Source organism: Homarus americanus, unplaced genomic scaffold, assembly GCF_018991925.1.
Source record: "Homarus americanus isolate GMGI-L3 unplaced genomic scaffold, GMGI_Hamer_2.0 scaffold12226, whole genome shotgun sequence".
Taxonomy (NCBI): domain Eukaryota; kingdom Metazoa; phylum Arthropoda; class Malacostraca; order Decapoda; family Nephropidae; genus Homarus; species Homarus americanus.
In genome coordinates this window covers 106,329-125,000 of record NW_024746346.1, presented here as the reverse complement: position 1 = coordinate 125,000, position 18,672 = coordinate 106,329, and the positions used below count along the sequence as shown (strand labels likewise).

The window sequence follows — 18,672 nt, the reverse complement described above, 5'->3', positions numbered from 1 at the left end:
CATTGTTTTTTTATTATATATATTTTTTTAAATTTGTAATTACAGGAAATACAGTTAGTGGCACTTAGGGAGGGTGCCAACTATCCCTGGGTGCCAATGGGGTTAGGTGAAGTGAAGTGAGGTAATGTACGGTGAGGTTAGGTCAGGTCAGGTCAGGTGCCAACAGGGTCACTGCTTTGATTCTCCTTTGGCACTAAAACCCTAAACCATTTATGGGGGGATTTTTATGTGGGAAAATTCAGAGGTCATTTTCCCCGGATTTTGTTGTGAAATCTAAAATCCAGTGAAATATAAAAGGGTTTATCCTATATAAACCCTAAACCACGCATTTTGTTCTGGTTTATACTGTTTATAAACCCTAAACCTAAGCCCTTTATTTCTAGGGCTAATTGGTATATCAGATTTCGAAGCCAATTAATTTTTCAAGTCATTAATGCTTCAATAAAAATCAATTAAAATTTCATTAAAAACCCGAGCAGACATTTAACTCAACCCGACCTGACGAGGAGAAAAGAAGAAATTACCTCCATCTTTTATTCCTGTGAGCTTCGTGATTAAGAGAAGCCTTAGGGGGCCCTGTGAAGCCCTGAGGAGCCCACGGAAGTCTTGAGAAAACCAAAGAACCCTCGAGGAACCCACAGAACCCTTGAGGAACCCCCAAAACCCTTGAGGAACCCACAGAACCCTCGAGGAACCCACAGAACCCTCGAGGAACCCACAGAACCCTCGAGGAACCCCACAGAACCCTTGAGGAACCCACAGAACCCTCGAGGAACCCACAGAACCCTTGAGGAACCCCCAAAACCCTTGAGGAACCCACAGAACCCTCGAGGAACCCACAGAACCCTCGAGGAACCCACAGAACCCTCGAGGAACCCCCAAAACCCTTGAGGAACCCACAGAACCCTCGAGGAACCCACAGAACCCTTGAGGAACCCACAGAACCCTCGAGGAACTGACAGAACCCTCGAGGAACCTGACAGAACCCGGAGGAACCCACAGAACTCCCCGGAGGAACCCACAGAACCTCTGGAGGAACGACAGAACTCCTCGAGAACCTGACAGAACCCCGAGGAACCCACAGAACCTCGAGGAACCCACAGAACCCCGAGGAACCCAGAACTCCGAGGAACCCACAGAACTCTCGAGGAACCCAGTCCCTGCTGAGGAACCCACAGAACCTCGGAGGATTCACCATTCCGAAAAACCCTCTTGTGGGGGATATGAGGATTATTCTACCTCATGAGCACTCGACACGAAGATGAGCTATGACAAGATATATGGGCGGGGTGGGGTGGGTGGTGGGTGGTGGCTGGGTGGTGGTGGGAGAGGAGGGGTGGGGGGAGGTGAGGGAGGCGGGTGGGATAGGGAGGCTAGGTGTGGGAGACAGAAAGCAAAAAGAAAAATCGTAATTGGGAAGAGAAGAAACTGGACGGAGAGGAAGAAAAGGTAGAGGAAGAAGGATTAGGAAGACGTAGGAAGACGAAGAAGAAAGGAAATAGGAAGAAGAAGTTAGTAGTCCCCCCCTCATCTAATGGCTTTTTGAGAACTAGCTCACCAGGAACAAGAAAACCCTCTCTCACTCTCTCTATTTATGTCCCATATATGACCTGGGTGCTGAACCATGGGTAGGGGGAGGAGAGATTAATAGTGGGTGCATAATGGGGAGATAGAGAGGGGAGAGAAGGTAGGAAGGGGGAGAAGGGGTATTAGGGAGATAGAAAGGGTGAGAGGATGGAGAGGGAGGAAGATAGAGAGGGGGAGGGAATAATAGGGAAAATGAGGGAGGAAAGGGAGCATAGGGAGAGAGAGAGAGAGTAAGGAGCCATTGAACCCAATGCAAGTCGGCACTCTGGACAGCACTGGTGGTTGGAGCTGAGTGTATTGTGACCTGGAGGTGTGAGGGAGGTCAGGGAGAGGAGGGAGGTCAGGGTGGGGAGGAAGGAAGGGAGGAGAAGGGAGGTCAGGGATGAGGGAGGTCAGGAGGAGAGGAGATGGAGCCATGGTGGATGGAGGAGGGGTGCAGTATCGACCCCCTGTGACCGTGCCAGCTCCCTCGCCGCCTCGGCCCCACCCCGCCCAGGTCCCTGCCCCTGCCCCGCTCCCTGCCCAGGTCCTGTTCCTGCCCCTTCTGCCTAAGTCCCCGCCCCTGGGCCCTGCCCAGCCCAAGTCCCCTGGCCCCTGCCCTGCCCAGCCCAGGTCCCCGCCCCGCCCACAGGTCCCCGCCCCGCCCAGGTCTCTGCCCTGCCCAGCCCAGGTCCTCGCCTCGCCTCGTTCGGTCTGTCAACTACTGTACACTGATCTCACACAAACTTGATTTCGTACCAGCCAAACCTTGTGTAAACCCGACCTCACACCTCACACAAACCAGACCTCACACTTACCATACCTCACACAAACCAGACCTCACACAAATCCTACCATAATGATTTAACCCTTTGAGTTTCATCCTAAAAGAGTTAACCCATCATCCGGAAAGGATTAAGTACTCACCCTCAAAGGGGTTAAGCCATCCTCAAAGGGTTAAATCCTCCTTCTCAAAAGGTCAAACCATCACCCTCAAAGAGGTTAAATCATCATCAAAGGGTTAAATCATCTTTATAATGTTAAACCCTCAAAGGGGTCAAACCATCAGCCTCAAAGAGTGGTGTTCACATAATCATCAACTCGAGTCAAACAGCAACACAGTTTTACATTACCCAACACAGAGCAACACACCTTCGCTAATTAAGGTATGGACTAATTTAACGTAGGTGTAATACAGACAGGTGGACAGGTGGATGGCTGGACAGGTGGATGGCTGGACAGGTGGATGGCTGGACAGGTGGATGGCTGGACAGGTGGATGGCTGGACAGGTGAAACGTTGGACAGGTGAAACGTTGGACAGGTGGATGGCTGGACAGGTGAAACGTTGGACAGGTGATGGCTGGACAGGTGGATGGCTGGCCAGGTGGATGGCTGGACAGGTGGATGGCTGGACAGGTGAAACGTTGGACAGGTGAAACGTTGGACAGGTGGATGGCTGGACAGTAGATGAAACGTTGGACAGGTGAACAAGTTGACAGGTGGATGGCTGGACAGGTGAAATGCTGGATTATGGGGTGTAGAAACGTTGACACAGGTGGATGGTTGGACAGATGAAACGTTGGACAGGTGAAACGTTGGACAGGTGGAGGGTTGGACAGGTGAAACGTTACAGTAGAAACGTTGGACAGGTGGGATGGCTGACAGATGAAACGTTGGACAGGTGAAACGTTGGACAGGTGGATGGCTGGACAGGTGTGAATATTTGTCACTAATTAAATAATATATATTTATACATGTATTAATTATAGTAAGTGTTTAATTATATTGGTATATTTCACCTGCATATTTCGGTGGATTTTGAAATATACTTTATTATATATACACGACGAAATATATTTGGTGTATTTACTTATATTATTAAGTGGGAAATATACTGGGCTTGGAAAAATATGTACCCTCCCCCTCACCTCTATTCCTCTCCCACCCTCCCCTCCCTCCTCCTCTCTCATTCTCTCCCCTCCTCCCCCTCCTCCCCTTCACCCTTATATTAATTCCGCTTCAGTCATATTAACTCTCTCTCTCTCTTCAGGTTAATTTCGTGTTTCTGATCTAAATAAAACATATTTCTAACCGATATATTTAATGGTATATTTCTTCCCCTAAATATATCGGGAGGAAAATATCGGGAAATCGGCTCCTCATTGTTGTGTGATTATATGGCTTTGTTGTGCCGATGGTGACTATTGTTGTGGGTGATGTGGTTTGGTTAGGTTACGTTAGGTTAGGTTTGGTTAGGTTAGGTTTTTTCCTGTTGGTGGTGATTCAAGGTTGTGTAGGTCTTTGGATAACAGCAGCAGCAATAACAACAGCACAGGGTCATAACAGCAGGAGGTACAGCGGCAGTATCAACAATCGTGACAATGACCAGCCAATGGCCTCACTAACAAGCGGTAGTATGAGGGCAACAGATGGTTATGGCGGCATGACCTCGTCTGCTGCAACCTGAGTGTCAGCACCAGCGAGTTACTAACGTCAGCAGTAGTGAAGGTTGTAGTAGTGTTGTGATGGCTGTGTCAGCACCGTCAGCAGAGTAGTGTGAAGGTTGTCTGGGCACCGTCAGTAGGACAGCGTGAAATCAGCGTCAGCATTGCAGCATGAAGGTAGCGTCAGCACCGTCAGGAGGACAGCAGCATGGAGGCAGCGTTAGCTTCGTCAGGAGGACAGCAGCATGAAGGCAACGTCAGCTCCACAGTTTAATGGGGCGCGTCTTGGCAGGCGGACAGTCAGGAAGGAAGGGATGTCAACAACCTCGAGAAATGCTGCTGCTGTTCTTGCTGCTGCTGTTCTTGTCGCTCTTGTTCTTGCTGTTGTTTTTGTTATTGCTGCTCTTGTAATTCTCTTGTTGGTGTGCTGTTGCCGTGGCTGTTACGGCCGCCAGGGCTGTTAGTGAGAGCAAAGTTTGCGGAGGTGCTTTGAGCCGAACCAGACGAGGTGGAACCGTTCTTAACTTGTCGACGGCTTTTGTGGCGAGGGAGGGAGATGATGAGGGAGGAAGGGGGGAGAGGAAGGGAGAGAGATGAGCGACAAGGAGAGACGGGGGACGGGGGTGTGAGGGGACGGGTTTTTAAAGGGGGAGGGGGAGGTGAGGGAGACAAGATAAAATGAAGGGAGGTAGAGAGGGAAAGGAGAGAGAAAGGAGGAAGGAAGGAATACAATAGAAGAGAAAGGGGAGGAGAGGAAGAGAAGAGGGAGAATAGATGGAAGGGGGAGAGAGGGTGCTGACGTGATAAGAGATGTGGAACAGGAAACACAGAGGAAGGAGGGGAGAGGTGGAAGGAAGAGGGAAGGAGGGAGAAGGCTGAGAGAGAGGGAGAGAATAGGGCAGGAAGAAGGGAGAATATAATAGACTATATGATAAAAGTGTAGACAGATAGGTGGAGATAATTAAGAGACTCCAAGACCAGGGAAGAGAAAGAGGGAGTGAGGGATTATTGGATTAGGAGAGAGAGAGAACAAGGGAAACAGAGGGTATGAAGAAAGAGACGAGAGAGAGAGAGAGAGAGAGAGAGAGAGAGAGAGAGAGAGAGAGGAAATATTATGCAATTGTAGAGTGAATGGATACAAACGACCCCAGTTAGGAAGTGGACACGTATTGTACAAGTTGTAAAAGGTCACACTTGAGGGTAATGACGTCAGATATAGGTCGTACTTGATGGTAGTGATGTCAGATATAGGTCGTACTTGATGGTAGTGATGTCAGATATAGGTCGTACTTGATGGTAGTGATGTCAGATATAGGTCGTACTTGATGGTAGTGACGTCAGATATAGGTCGTACTTGATAGTAGTGACGTCAGATACAGGTCGTACTCGAGGGTAGTGACGTTAAGTAGTTATAATAGGTCGTACTTGAAGGTCATACTTGAGGTCGTGGCATAAGGTTACAGGAAGATACAGTAACAGGACATTAAGTAACACTAACATGACTGAGTGTGACTGTTGTCATCTCTGTCGTGTTACTTGAGTGTTACTTGTGGTGCAGCAACAGATGGTCAAGTAACAGCACAACAGTGATGTTTGGGGTGTTGTAACGACACAGTAACAGCAAACAGCCGGCTTAGAACAGCATGCAACAGCAGTAGACCCACTAGTGCATAAACAGTATACAGCATTCCCATAACAGCATTAACAGCAGACTACATAACCTGGGAGAAGCAATAACAGCAGAAGAACAGCACAGAACATCAAGAACAACAGAGGAATAACAGAACACCAAGAACAGCAGAGGAACACCAAGAACAGCAGAGGAACAACAGAACACCAATAACAGCAGATGAACAACAGAACACTAAAAACAGCAGAATAACAGCACAAAACAACAGAATAACAGCAGATGAACAACACGGACCAGAAGCCTCCCTCAGACACTGGGGAGCACTAGTACCCCACACTAAAGGCCTCCACGTTCATTATATAAAACATCTGGCTCCAAACCTTCACCATTTTGCTTGCCGGATAGGTGAAAATGGCCGGTTATGAGGGTGGGTGATGGGGTCGGTATAGTCAATAGCCGGATTAATATAACAATTGGTCGGATGTCAGTGGGTTATGATAATTAGCCGGATGTCAGTTGGCTGATATGATAATTAGCCGGATGTCAGTGGGTTAATATGACAATTAGCCGGATATAACAGGTGATTGGATCAGTATAGCATTAGCCAGATATGAGAATGACTGATTGGGTAAAAATAGCCGGATACAACACTGGATGGCCGGATAAACATGACCAGGGTTCTTGGGCTGTATCGGCCGGCCGGTTACGTGGTATTCAATAAGTCATCCATTAGTGGTGATTACGAGAGGCTCCCCTGAGTTCTTGTTCTTCTTGTTCTTGTTCTTCTTCTTGTTCTTCTTGTTCTTCTTCTTCTTCTTGTTCTTCTTTATTCACGATTTCTATTGCCTCCTACTTTTCTTCTCTTCTCTCTTCCTCCTTTCTCCCCTTCCTCTTGATCTTCCTCTTCACACTTTTTTTATGTTATTTCATATCTCCTCCTCCTCTCTCTCTCTCCTTCCTTCCTTCCTTCCTTCATTAACTAGTTCTTCTTCTTCTTCTTCTTCTTCTTCTTTTTCTTTATTAACTCATTTCCCTTCCTTTTCCTCCTCCATTTATTCATATCCCAATTTTTTCTCACACACACACACACACACACTCCTCTTAGCTTGAAGCGTGGGCAAGAAAAAATGCTCCAGTGAATTGCGTGTGAGAGAGGGAGGGAAGGAGAGAGGGAGAGAGTCAGTCTTGTGTGATATGATGGACTGAGGCAAGTAAGGAAGGAAGGTGGGAGAGAGGGAGGAAGGAAGGAAGGAAGGAGGGAGGAAGTTTTGTTGGTTTTTGGTGGAGGAAAGGGAGAGAGGGAGAGACAGACAGACAAGGGAATAGGGAGAAAAAGAAAGGAGGGAAGGAGGGAGAGGGCGTGGGGAGGAAGGAGGGAGGAAGGAATGGAGGAGAGGGAGGAAGGAAGGAAGGAGAGGGAGGAAGGGAGGAGGGGGAAGGAAGGAGGAGAGGGAGGGAGGGAGGGAGAAAGTGTAGGAGGGAAGGAATGAGGAGGAGAGAAAAGAAGGAAGGAAAAAGGAAGGGAAGGAGGAGAGAGGAAAGGTAGGAAAGAATTTTTATACAGTACTGGGGTTTATTGGGGTTAAAATACAGAGGAAGGAAGGAGGGAGGGAAAAAGATGAGTTAGTGGAGGAAAGAAAGGAGGGAGGGAAGAGAGATGAGCTAAAGGTGGAGGGAAGGGAGTGGATTAGAGAGACTGATGGGTTGGGGTGAGAGATGGATGGTGGGAGGGAGAATTAATGGCGAGATTACGTCCATTAGAGAGAGAGAGAGAGGATTAGGGCATAGAGTTGGTGGGATGCAATCTCTCTCTCTCTCTCTCAGCTACATACCCCCCCCAACTAACATCTTAGAAGCGAGACTGTGAGCCAATCCAGCACTGCATAAACCCACATACAACGTGGGTTTCTCCTAATGACTAGCCTTAGTGGAGAGGTTTATTTACGCTAATGTGTATCTTAAGAGGCTGAAGCCTCACTCCCTCCTCCTCCTCCTCCTCCCTCCTCCTCCTCCTCCCTCCCTTCTCCTCATGGCCAAGGTGGATTACCTGTTGAGGGTAACTACCCTCTTTGTGGGATGCAGGAGGGGGGTAGGGATGGGATGGGAGGGAGTGGGGTGAGGAGTGGGATGGGAGGGGGTGGAGGGAGTGGGTGGGGTGGGAGGGAGTGGGATGGAAGGGGGTGGGGTGGGAGGGGAATTGGAAATCTCAGTAGTGGAAAGGGTAGGAAGTCATCTGTCTGCATTACCGTTCCATAAACTCTGTGATTCGTCTCTTAATTATTTCCTTTGCTTGAATTGGTCATTAAAGTGGCAACTAACCTCTTTAATGGGATGGGAGTGGGGTGGGGTGGAATGGGAGAAGGTGTAAACATGGCAGTGGAAGGGAAATAGATGGATAATTAACATTTCCTGTTCCATAAGATCAAATTCATATGATTGATTAATTTCCCAAACGTATCTAAATCTCTTGGATGGAATAGGATGGAAGGGGCGGGGAAATACATATCAAAATTTCCCTCCGTTTCTTATTATCTCAAATTTGTATTTTGGTTAAATTTCCTCAACGTAACTACCTTCTTATGTGGAACGGGAGCGGAAGGGGAATGGGAAAGGAGAAGAAATGAAAATGTGGGAGAGAAGGTTTCTAGGTTGTTTACTTTCCCAAATGTAATTTATGTGGTAATTAATTTCTTGTGGGATGGGATGGAAGGGAAGGGTAGTGAGAAGTCTGATGAGTGGGAGAGAGAGAGAGACATTTCCATTCCACATTTTCTCAGGAATTCGCTTGTTAATTAGTATCTCTTTAGTGGGATGGGGTGGGGTGGGGTGGAAAGGAAGTGGAGGAGGGATTAAGTCATCTCCCCGCTGGAATGGGAAGGAATGGGAGACAATATACGAGGTGTCTGTTCCATATTATCTTAAAACATTATGTAAATATATCCTCAAATTGCAAAGGGCTTCTGAATGAGATGTTTACTTAAGCTGTAACTACTGGTTGTGAGGAAGGGAGGGGGGAAGAAGAGTAATGGAATGGGAGGGAAGAGAGAGAGTGATGGAAGAGGAAGGGAGGAAAGAGTGAGAGAGGGATATAGTAATCTCTCTCTCTCTCTCTCTCTCTCTCTCTCTCTCTCTCTCTCTGAACTATTTGTTAAGATCTGGGACACTGAAGAACTTGGATGGGAGTGCAGATTCCACGTGTATGTGGGCACAATGCGCGGTGATTGGTCCCTGGCCACCCTGACGTCATCTATTGTCCCCCGTACACAATGTAACTTAAACAAGTCTTGAGGAGGGGGGAGGAAGAGGAAGAGGAAGAAGCAAAGAACATTGAGAATTGTGGAGGGAAGGAGAGAGAGATTAGACGTGGAAGGAGGGGTCTGGAGGGAGGGGAGGGAGTGTTGAGGGGTCTGGAGGGAGTGTGGAGGGAATGTTAATGGTGAAGGCTGGATGGTATTGTTCACTCAAGCAACACGAGAAAAGCTGGACAGGAAAATGTCGAATGGTGACTGATTGGTGATTGGCTGGCTGGTGAGGGCTAGTGATTGGCTGGTGATGAATGGTGACTGGCAGTACTCTCACGTAACCAAGAGACTGGAAAATTACACCCTGGAAGATCCTGGAAACAACAATAAACTTTCCTACCGCATCTAAATGACTCTGGAAGTACTCTTATCTTACCCTATTGTCTCTACCCACCCACCACCCACCACCCACCCCACCCCACCCCCACCCACCCACCCACCCACCCCACCACACGTCCTTACCTACCTCCCCCCTTCCATCATTCCTACCCACCCCGTCTCATGAAGAGTGCAGCCCAGCCACACAGTACTGAAAGGCACGGACGGCTTCTGCCTTATCAAGATGACTCTGGAAACATCAAATGAAAAACTGGAATTGCTGTGGCCTTTTCAGACCTCCCCACCACCCCAGCCCTGGAAGGTTCTGGAAGGTGCTGGAAGGAAAGATAAAGTGCTTGAAGGGATGATAAGGTTGTGCCTTGATTCTTTTCACACACACACACACACACACACACACACACACACACACACACACACACACACATACATTTCTGGAAAAGGTGAAAACGATTCTGCCGGAAGAGATGAAACAGACTGGAATAGGAAGAAGAAATAGAATGGAATTGTGAAGACGGGAAGGAACTTGGGGGTCGTATCGTAAACCAGTGCTGGCAGAAGGTTGGCGAATGTTCGTCTGGCGTAGATTTGGCGTGTTATTGTAGGCTGTGTTGTGTACGCCTGGCGCTGTTGAGGGATGGCAGTTGAGTAGAGGAGAATATACATACATACAGTGTGTGTGTGTGTGTGTGTGTGTGTGTGTGTGTGTGTGTGTGTGTTTGTCTTTAATAATAATCCCATATACATTACCATTTAACCTAACCTAACCATATCGCTTTAAGCCTCCCCCCTTACCCCATCACCCATTTCCCCCCCCATTATATCACAAACATTCACTCACACACCCATTATATCACGGACCATTACTTCCCCCACCCATTAACACATCCCATTTAATCACAAAACCTTTGCTGTCACACCTATTAGCCCCATTAAATCTCAAAACCTCTATTACATCACACCCATTAACTTGTCGTCATTTAAAACTCCATTCGGCATCTCCCTCATGCGTGAAATTACTGACCTAGAAATACCGAGTGAGTCAGAATAATGGGGTGACCATTAATAGGATACTTTTTCATCTAAACCCATTATCTTCTTTCCTTATATCACTTCAAGAACTCATTCCCTCACCCATTAATTCCGTTCCATTGAGTTTAAGGAGTTTTTTGCGCCCCCCATCTCGCCCACCCCACCCACCCACTCACCCACCCATCCAATCCACCCCACCCACATCCACCCACCGTCATACCAACCCATTTTTATCCACCCATTAAAATCTCTCTTCTCTCAGCACCCATTAAATCATCACTACGCCCCATTAACTTGTACCCATTGTGATGTTCTTTATCTCTTCACCTCATTAGTTAATTACCTGGCCTCTAAAAAATGGGTGAACAAAGGATAAAAAATAAAAGGTTTGTTTACGATTGGTAAAGAGAGAGAGAGATTGGGCTCTACAAATAACTTTTTATCTTGAGGAGTTTGAAGGAAAGGGAGAAGGTTTGTAGGGAGGGAAGGGGAGGGGGTTGTAGGGATGGAGGTGGAGACATCTGGGGGAAGGGGTGTAGGACAGAGGATGTGGGGTTTTGGAGACAGACAGACAGACAGACAGACAGACAGACAGCATCTAACCATCTACTAATTACAGGTAACTATATCTGTCATAATTAATTAACTTGGTCTTATGAATTAATTTAAAAGTATTATTTTTATCTCGTGTTAAATAAGTCTTTGTAATTGTTATATTTTCTCCTTAATTTAACTCATGTGACTTCAGATGTTAAATTAGGTTAGGTTAATGAGGCGTGTGTGTGTGTGTGTGTGTGTGTGTGTGTGTGTGTGTGTGTGTGTGTGTGTGTGTTTTAACAGTCTTTTAACCTGTTTCTGTGTAAGTGTTTATAAATAATCATGTATAACTGTATAACTATTAACGCAATGTAAGTGTATGATATATAATGCTGTATTGCGATATACGGTATAACTGTGTATATCGATGTATAACGGTGAATAACGATGTATAACGATACATAAAGGTGAATAACGATATAAAACGGTGTATAACGTTAAATAACGGTGTATAACGATGTATAGCGATAAATAACGATAAATAACGATGTAATAACGATGTATAACGATAAATGACGATGTATAACGATAAATAACGATGTATAACGGTAAATAACGATGTATAACGATGTATAACGATAAATAACGATGTATAGCGATGTAATGATGTATAACGGTAAATAACGATGTATAACGGTAAATCACGATGTAATAACGATGTATAACGGTAAATAACGATGTAATAACAGTGTATAACGGAGTATAACTTTGAAGTCATATCTTAAGCCATTGCTTTTATTAAAAAACTTTTCAAATTTGTCGCAGAAAGTGGAGGTTCTTTCTTGTATTTTTGCTTCTCCTTCCTTCTTCCTTCATTCCTTATTTCCTTTCCTTCCTTTTTTCTTCCTCCTTCCTTTTTTCTCCTTCGTTCCTTCCTTCCTTCTTTCCTTCTTCCCTCCTTCTTTTCTTTCTCTTGTTCTTCCCTTCTTTATTCTCCCTCCTGTTTCCTGCGTTTCATTACTTCCCACCGTCCTTCCTTCCTCTCTTCCATCTTTCCTTTGTCATTCTCTCACTTCCTTCCCTCCCTTTTCCTTGTTTATTCCTTCCACGTTTGATTAACTCTCTCTCTCTCTCTCTCTCTCTCTCTCTCTCTCTCTCTCTCTCTCTCTCTCTCTCTCTCTCTCTCTCTCTCTCTCTCTCTCTCTCTCTCTCTCTCTCTCTCTCGTCAAAATATGATTAGTTTTATAATATGAAGGTGAGAGGGACCCCCATATTTAACCAGGTGAGAGGGGTGAGTGGGCCCCTATATGCTGGTAGCGAGGGCACAGGTGAGTCCTAGCCCACTTAATTCACTAATTGGTTGGGTTTAATATCATTACAGGTAATTACATGTCTCACTCTCACCTAAATGACCTCATTAAGTTCTGATTTGGTTTTAGCTGTTTTTATTTTGTTTTTGTGTGGTTTAAGGTTTTTATTATGGTGGTTTTTGTGGGTTTAATATGAGATGGGTTTTTAATATTGATTTTTGTTTATTTTAATTATTTTTTATTTTTTTATTTTTCGTTTTATTGATAATAATAATAATAATAATAATAATAATAATAATAATAATAATAAAAAGTCAATAATAAAAACAACAAAAATATTAACAACAAAATCAACAAAAACAACGACAACAATAACAACAAAAACAACAACTAGGGAAGGACCAATAAACAATCATCACAGTTGACAAGAGCCAATAAGCGATCACCATGCCCTGCCAGGACCAATAAGCGAACAGCTCATTGAACGAGGACCAATCAGTGCACGCACTCACGTTCTTGTCTGGCCAGTAATAAGTGTTCTTTGTTCTTCAGGTCCTTCCTTCCTTCCTTCCTTCCTTCCTTCCTTCCTTCCTTCCTTCCTTCCTTCGTTTCTTCCCATTTCCTTCCGTTTCTCTCTCCATCTTTCTTTCCCTCCCCCTCTCTTGTCCTCCCTCCTCCTCCCCTTCTTTCTCTTCTCTTCCTTTCTTCCTTCCTTCCACTCTCTCTCTCTCTCTCTCTCTCTCTCTCTCTCTCTCTCTCTCTCTCTCTCTCCTTATCAACACTAGATGGACTCTCACAGATAATAGCGCCTCTCAACTCTTCCTCTATATGATAATGGTGACAGACAAACGTTTTCAGGGTCTCAGTTTAACTCTACGTGGGCGGGGGGTAATAAAATATGGCTGGCCGGGTCCGTAGAGTTTACCTGGGGCCGCCATAACGTCTAGTAACCCTCCCATTGGCTGCCTTCTCCTCTTGACGTCATATGATCCTTGTTCTTATTGGTGGGTATGGTTTATGACGTGATCTTGTGTTAATGCTATTGGAGGGGGAGTGTTTCTGACGTCATTTCCTGTTTGTGTTCATTGGTGCGTTTGGTTTATGACGTTATTTTGTGTTAATGCTATTGGTAATTGAGTTTTTGAGGTCATCTGATTCCTCTCTCCTCATTGGTTCATATGCCATATTACGTCATCGTGCTTGAACGCCATTAGTAGGTTGATTTCTGACGTCATCTCACCCTTGTTCCCATTAGCTTACACACCTTATAACTCCATCAAACTTAATCTTATTGGCGGGTTGGCCTCTGACGTCAATCTTTGTTTTTCCATTATCTTTGATCTCTTATAATGGCATCGTGTATCAAAGCCGTACGTTATCGAGGTTCAGATTTCGTTATTAATGATTTCGTTGTATTATATTGCTTTTAACGTCACCATGCACCACGGCCATTGGGAGATGAGTTTCTGACGTCATTAGTGCCATTGGTAGCTGACAATATTATACGTGTCTTGTACCGTCATTGGCTAATAATTTGTGACATCATCCGTATCTCTATCCGTCATTGGCTGTTGACTAATATGATATCATAATCGGTGCCACGAACGTCACCTCTCATCCTGATCCATCATTGGTTGTAACACCTCGTTGGGGTCCTCACCCAGCAGTATTATTGGCTGTCGACGTTCATTACATCATCTCCTGTCCTGTCATTGGTCGGTGGCGCTCACACGTCATCAGGGTTCTCGACCACTCAGCTCTTGCTTGTCATTTCCAAGCTTCGTTTGTCAGCCGCTGCGTCCCCTTACCTGTTTGTTGAGCTTTGTTTGTTTATTTGTTGTTTGTGTTTGTTTAATTGTTGTTGCTTGTGTTTGTTGTGGTGTTGTGTTTACCAGTGATGATGGTTGGGTAATTTATGCTCACTCACGTATGTACAGAATAATGAATCTCTCTCTCTCTCTCTCTCTCTCTCTCTCTCTCTCTCTCTCTCTCTCTCAACCAGGGTGGACGGCCCCCTAGAGTTAGTACGTTGTGAAATTACCTTATGGGCCAAATTCTCACATAACTTAACTTAACCTAATGAGGGTGGATGGAGTGGTTTTGGGGGGTTTCAGGTGGATAGAGTTTGGTGTGTGGTTTGGGGATGAGTTTGGTGTGGTTTGGTTTGTGGTGGGTGGTGGTGGGGATGGGTGGATGAGGAGACAGATGGATGGGGTGGATGTAGGTGGATATAGGTGGATACATGAGATAGCTATATAATCTAAGGCTTATATCAGGACATATGCTATTTAATTATTCATATATGATTACTTCTCAGACGTATAATGTATAGAGGCTTATATCCCCTATAATCTGTGGACTAGAATTTAGGATATTCTAAATTATATATACGTGTATAATTCTGCGTTATATATTTTTTGGTTAGGTTAGGTTAATGTAATATATTTCTCTATGTTTTACTAGAACGTGTATATATTGCAATTTAAGTGAAGAATATATTTTAATATGTATTTTCTCGTTGTATTTACATAGTGAGGATGTTGTATTCCTGTAATTAATTCATTGTTTTTGTGTTTCCAGGTATGTGACGTGGTGGGGTTGGCAGGGCGGGTTTGTTTTGTTTTTGTAAGAGGATTACGTCACGGCGTTCTTGTAAGTCTTGTGACGTCATGGCTTTACCTGTGAGTATTGTTGTTGCTGGTGTTGGTCTCTCTCGGTGAGGACAGGTGCCAAGGAGTGAGGATTGGAGCCATCTACCCCTGGTATTAGCCAATCACACCTCACCCAGTCTCGTGTTTTGCAATTAGGATTAGGGAAGATTAGACTCTACACCTAATCACACCGTCAGTGGAGCTTCTGTTTGTGATGAGGATTAGGAAGGCTCATAGTCTCCTGAGAATGATTAGTATTTTGATTAGTATCTGAGTATTGTATTTTGTGTTGTATGGTGTATTATTGTGTGTGTGTGTGTGTGTGTGTGTGTGTGTGTGTGTGTGTGTCCCTCTCATATTTACATCCTTGATTTCTCTCCGGTGATCAAACTCGGGTCATTAACGAGAAAAATGACCCAGGTAAATGACCCTACTTAATGGGCACCTCTGTTGTAATGGGGACGTGACCCGGTAATATATAGTTAGTCCTTTAAATAGATCAAGATAATGGGTTTCTAGTGATCTAATTTGGCGTCTTTATCTTGGTAATAGAGACGATACTCTAATGGGTAGATGGGTTCATTTTGGTTAATGGGGATGGTATTTTAATGGGCACTAATGTGTTAATGGTTACGATATTCCAATGGGCACATATTGGTTAATGGGGACGATACTCTAATGGTTAAATGGGTCAGTGTTGGTTAATGGACACTAATGGTTTAATTGGCACGTGACATTTTAATAATTTTAATGGGTTTATTATTACTCTCACTTAAAATAATGGGCACTTCTGTATTAATAGGTCATGTATTTTAATAGGCACGTGACCTTGAAAACTTTACCCACATTATACATCGAGGCCATTGGTTTATTCACTGCTCCATTAAATATCGTCTTTATTAACTCTTACCTATACCTAGCTCAAGGTTAATGGGGACGTCTTATATATAATGGCTCCGGGTAACTTAATCGGCACAGAAGCTGATTCAATAACCTATTAATAATAGTTATTACCCAGGTTAATAGTTTCTTAATCTAATTTAAATGGGAGGAGGGGCTAGTGTAATGGTCACCTGTCGATTTTAATGGGGACAGGTGGTTTAATAGGCACTCTAGCTTGTGTCTTAATGAGATCGGATATATTGTGGTAGTCCTGGCTTTGGGGGTCGGAGGATGGTAGGATGTGGCGCCCCAGAGATAGGCTGTGGTACCTGAGATAGGATATGGTGACCCAGTTATAGGGATGTGGCGCCCCAGAGATAGGATGCGGCACCTCAGATAGGGATGTGGCACTTATCCTGAAATTGGATATGGGGGAAGTGAATCAAATGTAGGATTTAATGCCCATTAGTGAGTTAAGATATGGTGAATGTCCATAGGCAGGATACAGGGAGTAAATCTTAGACTGTTACTGTATAGGACATGTCCCAATGGCAGGATGTAAACACGTAGGGTGTCTTAGGATATATCTTGAAATAGAATCTGGAATGCCACCCAATAAAGGATTATATAAACTGGGAATTATAGGGATGAAATTATATAGGAAATGTGTTAGTTAAGTTATATAATTATAGGCAGGATATACGATCTGTATTAAATTGATTATTGAGGTTAATTATAGGAAATATTTCGAAGGTTATTATTTAGAAACTGGTTATATGAACGTAACAAGAGATATAGTTATAGGCAGGAAAGAGAAGACATAGGGGAAACGCCTCACCCGTATATAGACAGGGGTTGTGATATAGTGTTATAGGAAATGGAGAGCTGTTGAGTGAGGAAACGTCTGTATGGGGGAAATGGGCGTGTGTGGGCGGGGAGATATGGGTCGTTTATTATAGCAGTTGAGCCTTTATGGTGATGGGGCCTCACCACCCCCCTCCGGACCCTTCTGACCCCTCCTCACCCATTACCTACCCACCTCTCACCATTCCTCCTCACTCTTATCCCCTTCCTACCCCTCACCCACCCCTACCCTTCATCCTCCCCTACCCTTCATCCTCCCCTACCCACCCCTCATTCCACCCTCACCCTTATCCCCCCTACCAACCCTTACACCGCCACTACGAGCATTCACTATCGCCAGACGTTCATTCCCACTAGAACCACCATAACATATATTGAGCTACGCCAGGCGATCTTTTCTCCCACACTGGCGAAGGTAGAGAAGTTGGGTCGTTTGGCAAGTCTTTCGGTGTATGCAAATTAAGACCCAAACTTCTAGGTCACATTGTATTATATTGAGGTCTCTTCAACAAAGGTCAGGACGCCCCTGATCTGACATACAACATGTAACATTATCAGGGAGAGTTAAGTTGAATCATCAGTTGAATGTCAGTTTGGCGTTGGTTTTATTTCTTCACTTCTTTGACCTCTGACCTTTGCGTGTGACCCAGGATGACGCCAGAGTTGGTGTTACATCTTGTCTGTGACCTCTGATGTGACCCATGATGACCTCTCTCTCTCTCTCTCTCTCTCTCTCCAGAATACGATAGGTTGGTAGTGTTTGTTTGTTTACCAATAATTGTTTTTGTTTTGTCCTAATATTTGTTTGTTTGTTTGTGTGTTTGTTACATATTAATATGGCTGTCAATACTTAGCCTCAAGTCTCTATAAATTACAAAAAAAAACAATAACAAATAAATAACAATAAAAATTAAATTACAAATAAATCACAGAAAAAATGCATTTAAACAAACAAATAAATAAAAACAATAACAAACAAAAAACAATAACAAATAAATTACAAGAAAACAAACAAATAAATAACAAAAACAATCACAAATAAATCACAGAAAATCACCTCTCTCGTCGTGGGTTGCCAGTTAGCCATTTTAACTCCCCCATCGCCCACCAGCTGCCCTTCACTGATACCATTACCTATACATTTCTTTGTCATTTTTTGTTTCTGAAAATAAAACTGACTCGTGACCCTCAATTCCCTCCTAATGGTAGTTGAGGTGGAATAAGGGTGAGGTGGGTGCAGTTAGTGTACTTGTAGTTGACCTGTAATGACCTCGTTAATGATGGTTAAGGTAGAACTACACAACTACTCACACGTACATCATGAATCATCTGATCTTTGAACTATGCACTAATAACCTTTGACCTAAGATGACCTCCTCCCTCCACCCCCCTGAGTAAACCCATTTGAGAGAACATGGGGGGTGATTGTGTTAGCTAGGTATTATGGTATTACACATTAACTGAGGCTTCGTAAATCCCCGTGACCTTTGACCCCAGATGACCTTAGATGATCTCCCGTGTGTAATTGGGATAGAGAATTGAGCTGTAATTATATAGCGTATTTGTATTGTGTTTGTAGTTGGAGAAAGGTGGGAGGGAGGAGGAAGGTGGGAGGAAGGGGGGGGTTTTGAGGTGGGGCAAGGGAGTTTAGGGGAAGGGGGGATTGAAGTGTTTTTACTTCGTGCGATCATTCCCGTTCTCCTTCCTTCCTTCCTTCCTTCCTTCCTCTTCTTTCTCCTCCTCATCTTCTAACTCTTCCTCCTTCTCCTCCTTCTCTTCCTCGTAATCCCATCTCAAGCTTTCACTTCAATCAATCCCAGTGAACGACAACAATGCGCCAGTGCGGGCAGAAGGACGGTCGAACGTTTCGCCTGGCGTAAAGCTCCCATAAGAGGGGGGGTAGGGGAAGGTGTGGGGGAGGAGGGGTTACTTGGAGGAGGAGAGACACTTGGGGGAGGAAGGGGAGGGGGATGCAGGCACTATTGATTGCTCCGTGAGTGGCACTGGGTGTATGGCTCGTGTTTAAGTGACATTTGTGATGTTTGTCAACTGTGTTCAGCCCCGGGAGAGAGATTGATTTCACGACTTTATATGAGTGAGAGAAAGATCAACGTGGA

At 44.6% G+C, this 18,672-nt stretch overlaps 1 protein-coding gene across 1 annotated transcript in view; it reads left to right on the top strand.

Moving 5' to 3' along the window:
• Nucleotides 1-2,002: 2,002 nt before the first annotated feature.
• LOC121879209 (low-density lipoprotein receptor-like) overlaps nt 2,003-18,672 on the top strand; it is a 103,485-nt gene continuing 86,815 nt past the window's right edge. The window contains 1 exon segment of the mRNA XM_042385804.1: nt 2,003-2,278. Within this exon segment, the coding sequence (XP_042241738.1) occupies nt 2,003-2,278 (276 nt within the window).